Here is a 7617-nt window from a genome sequence, read left to right as displayed (position 1 = left end):
CTGCCCTTTACCCTTTAAATTCGTAGAAACCCAATTCACTGCCAATGGTTGGTTACATCGGATTTTTCTTTTACCATAAGCGTTGACCCTCTAAAAAAAATAAAAGTAGTTGAGTGGAGCGGGAGCCAACAGAGTGAGAATAATGGGAGTGAGAGAGAGGTATATGCTAATGGGGGCCCACACAAAACCCTATTTCCATAAAAATTCCCATCTCCCTAAACCTTCTTCTTTAGTTCTTTAGTTCAGTCTCATCTTCCATGGAAATGCTTTAGCATGCAGGGAAAAAACATATGCCTCTATTTGATGCCAAACTCTCGCATGCTCTCTCGTCTTCGGCTGCCCGCTCGGAGATTTTCATCAGCGGGAGTCTCGTCTTTTTCCCCTCGTGATCATCTCGAAACACCTCCGTTAGCCAACCAGGGATTTGTAGATGATCGGCGGTTCACGTTTGGCACGGCTTCTTGTTTGAGAAGACGAGGGTTTGCGATTCCTTCGAATGTATTGCGTGATTTTTTGTCTGTAAATAGTTTTAGTGGAGTCGGTTCGTGTTGTTATTTTTCGTCCGGTTCTTACCATCGGCATTCATTCTCTCATTGTAAGCTTTGAAATTCTTTCTAATTGCTCTTTTTTGCTATCTTGGATGGATTATCATTGGTAGCTGAAATTTTGATTAATTCTGTTTGTAGTTTTTTTTACTCGAGCTTCGGAAATTAAGAAGAAAGATATTGATGAAGTTAAGAAGACAGAGATTGATGATCCGAGGTAATGTGGTCTCATTTTTCATTCTTTTGTTCAGTGTTTTGTACATTCTCCTTTTGTTTCTCCTTGTTTGGTCCCCAACTGCTGGTTAAACTATTCTGCTGATTATTACTGCCATAAACGAGTGTTATTATATGCTAATAAGCAAACCCTTCACTTAAATGTTTACTTTTTCTTTCATCTTCTTGAGAAATTTCTGTCTGTTTTTAAGTAATTTGATGGAACTGCCAAGCCACGTGAATAGGACTACTACATTATGTTCAATTGATTTGAATGCTAACAAGTAGATCCTATGTTGATGTTTTCTCGGGGACTTTTTGGTATGTGCTTGTGCATTCCTTTTCAACTTGATGTATCACACAATATTTTGCCATTATTGCAATGCTAGAGGATCAACAGTAAGAGAATTCGACTCATTGACACCCAATATTCAAAATTTCGATCAAAATGGTCAAAATTTGGTGAAGCATTTGTGATGAGATCATGGTTCCACAGAATTGGAATCCTTACTAGATAGGATTAGGGAAGTGCAAACAGTATAATTAACACCAGTTTATGCGTTGTTTGTTCCTTATAATCAGTAGCCAAACACCTTTTGGAACAAACAAGTGAATAACTCAAAAAAATTATAGGAACAAGGAAAAGATAAGAAGGATATGACCAAGGCTTCTCACTAAGGCCAACGTCTCACCAACCAAAATAAGACATCTCACCTTTGGTTCATCCTCCGTTCCTTTGCTCCCAGGCTCTCCCTTTGGGTCTTGTGGGTGACTTCAATATGGTTAGATTCAGCCACGAAAAGCAAGGAGGTGACCCATTGACCATTTCTCCATTGAGGTTTTCAATGTCTATATTGATGACATTGGCATGAATGATCTAAGATGGTTTGTTCCTAGCTTACTTTAGCACAGCCGTCGTTGTGGTCTTGACCAAGTTGCCTACAAGCTTGACATGGCCCTTGTCAACGAAGCTTGGCTGGCTTCCTTCCCCTCCTCCTATGCCTCCTTTGACCTCCCTGGTATCTCTGATTATGGTCCTATCTCCCTCCATGTTTTCCCATTCATCTCCTTCAGGCCCAAGCCTTTCAAATTCTTCGAAATGTGGTCCCTTCATTAGGACTTCCTACCCATTGTTCAAAAAGCTTGGGAAACCACGGTTCAAGCCTTCTCTTCCCCCCTCATTGCTTTCCCCAGAAAGTTAGGAATGTTAAAAATGCCCTCAAGATCTGGAACTTCTTCTTCGGCAACATTTCTCTAAGGTTTCTTCTTGCAAAGATAAGTTTGAAGCCATCTAGTCCAAGCTTCAAACCAATGTCCATGGTTTCCACTGGGCTCTCCTCCCTTATAGCTCAAGAAGAAAGCTTAGCAGAAATCCAGAATCAAATGGCTTGAGTTTGGTGATTCCAACTCGGCCTTCTTCCACAGGCTCTTAAAAGCCAGAGCTAATGCCAACTCCATACCCTTGCTTAGTACCAGTGATGGCTCCACCCTCCTCAATCCCGAGGACATCAAATCTAAAGTTGTCTTCTACTTTTTTTTAACTATTCCAGCCCTCTCCTCCCTCTCAAAATAGGCTTGTTTTATTAGGAATAAGCCTAGGTTTGGGTTCCATACATGTTGGGCCTTTGATCCCATGTGTTTTGAGTGTAATAGGCCACTTTTATGGGCCTAAAAGAGGGATTTTAAGGTTACATACGGGATTACTAGTTTGGTTCCTTTTTTCGTTGGGTTTGATTTGAGTTATATTTGTTTCCTTAGGAGTCAAGTTATTAGTTGAGTCAAGTCATTAGTGGTTAGTTTCCTTTTTCAGTTAGTTTCTAATTTCATTTTTTAGTAAGTATTGTATTAGGAGACTAAATTAAGGTTTCCTTTTGAGGAACCTTCTATTTTGTAATTCCCTCCCCCATCAACATTATAAATAAAGAGGATGAGGTTCCTAAAGCTAAGAATGATTTTGATAAACAAATTAATGGCTGCTGCTATTGTCTTCTCTATGAAGACTTGTCTTGTGTTTGATAAAGGCTGATGGAATTGGTGTTTGATCCAATTGACTCTCTGCGGTGAGAAGCCTGAGAGGTCCGCTTTTATTTTATTATCTTTTCTCTTGCTGTTTTCAAGCACTCCAAGGTATCAAATTCCATCTCAGTTCATCCCAGCTTAATTGTTGGTTGTTCTTTGAGAAGTATCCTGTAGCTTTGGGACTAGGTTGACTTGTCAATTTCTAGTTCTACATTACCCATCCCTAAGGATTGTTCAATAAATTCATTCCAGAACATCTTCTGTTGGCTCTTCAATCTATCCTCTCTAATGAGGAGATCCCTGCTACCATCCTCTCCCATAAAACTAAAAAAGCTCCTGGTCCCATTGACTTCAACATGGGCTTCTTCTTTTCCTGTTGGGATACCATCAGGAATGGCATTATTCGAGCCATCAGAAGCTTCTTCCTCAATCCTGATTAGATTGAGGGTGTCGATCACACTTTACTCTATCTTATCCCAAAAAAGAAGGGGCTTTCTCCGTGCATGACTTCAGGACGATCTCCCTCTATAATCTCCTATACAAATTCATTGCCAAAATTCTTGTCAACCATCTTTAGTCGGTAGTCGAATCCTTAATCAACTCTAATTAGTCCGCTTTTATAGGCAGAAGAAGCATCGTTGACAACATTATCTTGTGCTATGAGATTATCAGAGGGTTTAATTGAAAATCGCACTCCTTCGCTACCTTCTTAAATTTAACATCTATAAAGCTTTGACTCTGTCAAATGGGATTTCATCTCTAGAGTCTTGCTTCAGATTTATTTTTCTCCTATTTTTGTTCACTGGATCCACTCCTGCATGTCTTCCCCTGCTTCTCCGTTCTTATTAATGGTAGCCTTGTTGACTTTTTACCCTCTTTTGTGGGTATCAAGCAAGGCAATCTCCTTCCCCGTTTCTCTTCTCCCTTGCCCTTAAGGTGCTCTCTAGATTTATCCAATTTTCCACCAATCAACAAGTCCAACACCTTATTTCCCCCCATTCCGAAATGTAAATCTATCCTCCTTATCCATCTTCCCTTTACTGATGATCTCATGATCTTCTCCAAAGCTGACCCCTCTCTATGTTGTCCATCATGTCCTCACTCCATCTCTTTGAAAAACTTTCTAGTCTTCATATCAATCTTCTTAAATATTGTCGCTTTCTCTCTGGTGTCCCTGATGCTTCTAAAGCTCATCTCCTTGAGCTTGTCGGCTTCTTCTTAGGCTCTCTCCTGGTCAAATACCTTGGGTTGTCTTGTATCATTGCTAGGCTAATTGTTCACCATTGTACCCCCATGTTTGACCTCATGAGGAAAAGACTCCAACTATGGAAAGGGAAACTTCTCTTACATGCCGAGCACTTGGAGCTAGCCAAATTTGTGCTTCAATCTATGTACCGTTATTGGTTGGGTTTTTTTGTCCTTCCTAAATCCATCATTGAAGCCATCGAATCCCTCCTTAGATTTTTTCCTTTTGAAGGGGGTTGATTCTGCCAAGTTCCTTCATTCCCTCTGTTGGGCCTCCATTTGCCTTCCCAAATCTGAAAGTGGTCTAACACTGATGGTATCTTTAAGCTTATCTGGAAGAATTGTGTCTAAGCAAAACAGTTCCTGGGTTGCTTAGGTTCACTCCTACCTCCTTAAAAATGACTCCCTTTGGACTCTCTCTTACCTCTGAAGCTTCTTTGTCCTGGCGCAAAATCCTGAACCTTAGGCCTAATGCTCTTGGAGCCATTTCCTTCTCCATTGGCAATGGATCCATGACCTCCCTTAGGTTTGACCCATGGCACCCTTCGGGTGTGCTTCTCTCTATTATAAGCCTGGGTGCTTACTCCTCTAGTTTGGGCAGGAACACCTTTGTTGTTTCCATCATCTCAAATGGCATCCGGTCCCCTCCCTCTGCCCCTCCCCTTGGTTGATATTTGGTCTCCCCTCCCTCCGCTCCCTTTGGTTCACCGCGGAAGAGAAGAAAATTTCTTGGCTCCCCTCTCCCTCTGGTATGTTTAGTCCTCCTCTGCTTGGGACTCAGTCAGATCTAAGGGTCTCCTTGTACCATGGTGTAAGACTATCTAGTTTAAAGGCCAGATCCCTCGCCACAAATTCGCAGCTTGGCGTGCCATATCTAAGTGCCTCCTTACGCAGTCTTTCCTCGTCTACCGGCACATTTAGGTTCCTCCCTCTTGCTATCTTTGTTGGAATGACACTGGAGATTCTTTGTTTCTCCTGCCCTTTCTCCTCTACGTCTATCCTTAGTAGCTATTGGCCTTCTAGAAGAAGAGTTCTCCTCCTTAGCAGAGAATTTATCTGGGTTGATATGACTTTTGCAGGTTTCTCTATTTGTGATACCGCCGGAAAGCTCACCTTTTGTGCCACCATCAACCATATTTGGATAGAGAGGAATCTTCGTAGATGGACACCAACTCCTAATCTTAGATAAGATTTGGAATGTCATCTACTTTGACATTAGCTTCAAGCTTGCTTCTCTCCCCCGTCGTAATGTTAGGGACTCCCCAAGGAACAAGCTTATTGTTGTGTCCTAGGGTCTCCCCACCTCTACCCTGTTGCCCCCTCCCCTAGGTGATGGTGTTGTGGCCCTTTTGGCTTGTGTTCTGATCCCTTCCCCTTTTTTTTGGAGCTGTTTTCTCCTTCGTTGGCTTGATGTGTGTCTTCCCCGGTTCCTTTGTATATTCTTCTTTGTTGTGGTTATGAATTTTTTTATTCATCTTCTCTCCGCCCCCCCAAAAAAAAATCCTTCTTATTATACCTATAAAGTTCTCATCTTTTAAGACCATTCTTTTAAAATGTTTCTATCGAAAGAAAGTGAGCCCTTTGGTAAAAGTTAAGTTGGGATCTGTGGGTGCAAAAAGGATAGAATGTGCTCCTAAACCATTGGTCAGTGGTTTATGGGCCAAAAAGTCAATTTACATAACCATCACTATTTAATTCTAAAACCTGTATACCCTCTTCAATCCCTAATTTAGTACATATCTAGCCTTGAATCTAACTGCCAACCACCCCTAGTGGGGTTGCTTAGTTGGGAAAGACCAACACCTCAAAATTAAGAGGTCATGAGTTCAACTCTCCTTGGGGCCTACCTATAAACAATAAAAATAAATAAATAAATAAAAACTTCCAACCTAGTCTGATTATCTGATGTCACAAGTTTGAAGTTCATCTGCTGTGTTTTCATAGGTTATTCTGTTTGATTGAGTATATCTTTTATAATGCCTGTTCTGTTATGTTGGTGAAACATCGTAATGGAAAAAGATGACTTTTCTATTTTAATTGCAAACCAAACTTGATGGTACGTATGTAGTTCAATTGGAATTTTTTTATCCTTTATCTATGCTTTAGCTTGCCTTTAGATTTCTATCATTGCACGAGACTTTTAGCTTCTTTCTAATCTGAACCTTTGTCTTGTTTGTCTCTTACTTAACAATGAATGAAATGCTTACTCCAGCCAACGAGCAGTTACCACTGCATTATGGTGCAACTTCCTTGTTTTCTCTCTGAAATTTTCGGTATGGTTGGCAACTTCCAGCCATGTCATGTTAGCTGAAGTTGTGCACTCTGTTGCAGATTTTGCAAACCAGGTACATGATTATCTTGCACTGAGGCATGAGCATCACCATGTTGTCCAATTTTGGCAACAAACTTTTGTTATTTAATTACCTAATTTTCTTTTCTTTTTTAAATATGAACTTGGCTTTACCTGTGCTTTCATTGCCAACTCTTTAAGGATTTGCCCTGTTGATTTTGTAGGCCCTCCTTGCTTATGGTCTGAGTAGCTCAAGGCGTGGGCCAGATGCTTTGCACCCGTGAGTTCTATATATGCCATTTGACATCTTATAACAGCAGGGTCAATATTCTTTTCTTATTTACTTCTTCTTGAACTGCAAATAACTGTCATTTTTTATTGCCTTCATTGTTTTTCTACTATCTGTTTGTTTGCTGTTGTTAGATATAAATTTTTTTTATTCTAGTGAAGTCTTAGATTTTCAAAACTAAACTTGCATAAATCTTTGACCCAAGCTGATTCGCTGCATAGCATCTCTTTCTAAGCCGTAAGACTAAGGTTTTTTGAACTGAAAACCAAGAAAAGCGCAGAAGAAAACCGTAAAGGGCTTAAATGAGATCAGATGGGATCTGTTAAACCGTGAACTGATGCTACACGATCTTCTTTGGATATCTCTTAGATACATGAATTTTTCGAACTCCAATAATATAAGTTAAGTCAAAAGAAGCTGACTGGACTTTAAAAATTTTCAAAATAACAGAACAAATAATTCTAAATCAACTAAGAATTGAGAAAGAAACTGAAACCAAAACAAAATGTGAATTTAGTTTTCAGAGGTTGCCAGAGCTCATAGTTAGATTTGGAGTTGATTAAAATCTCTTTGACTTGAATTTTTGAGCTTTGATTTTTATCTGGATTAGGAAAGAAGGAAAAAATGGCCCTGGTTGTGCAGGATTCAGACTAAATAACCATCTTTGATGATGAACTAAGTCTCAGATTGTTTGGCTACCTCACATCTGTAACTAACGACTCCTTCCAACTGGATTGGTTAGAACTCTGGAATCCAAATAGACTGCTGCTAATGATGCTACAGCAAAGGGTGATTGGTTCAGGTTTGGTTGAGATGGCAAAATCCCATCTTGGTTAATCTTTCATTTTTGTGGGGAACACTTGATCTCAAACTTTTTTTTTTTTTTTAATGAATGAATAAATATGTTACCAAGAGAAGAAGAAGAAAAAAAGGGGGGAAAAGCTGTGGGAGGGTGGGAGATTACAGCAAAACAAATAAAGGGAAACAAGCCCAAACAGAAAAAAAAAATTGGGGGG

At 40.0% G+C, this 7617-nt stretch overlaps 1 protein-coding gene across 1 annotated transcript in view; it reads left to right on the top strand.

Moving 5' to 3' along the window:
* The window catches only part of LOC122075655 (metal tolerance protein C4), a 36634-nt gene continuing 29017 nt past the window's right edge, over positions 1-7617 (top strand). Inside the window, exons 1-4 of the mRNA XM_042640774.1 lie at positions 1-595; positions 687-762; positions 6235-6367; positions 6537-6592. Coding sequence (XP_042496708.1) covers positions 274-595; positions 687-762; positions 6235-6367; positions 6537-6592 — 587 coding nt within the window. The 5' untranslated portion in view covers positions 1-273. The remainder of the gene's footprint in view (positions 596-686; positions 763-6234; positions 6368-6536; positions 6593-7617) is intronic.

The sequence above is a fragment of the Macadamia integrifolia genome, chromosome 4 (assembly GCF_013358625.1).
Source record: "Macadamia integrifolia cultivar HAES 741 chromosome 4, SCU_Mint_v3, whole genome shotgun sequence".
Lineage (NCBI taxonomy): Eukaryota > Viridiplantae > Streptophyta > Magnoliopsida > Proteales > Proteaceae > Macadamia > Macadamia integrifolia.
Note: the sequence above shows the minus strand (reverse complement) of the source record. Positions and strands in the feature narration are given on the sequence as shown.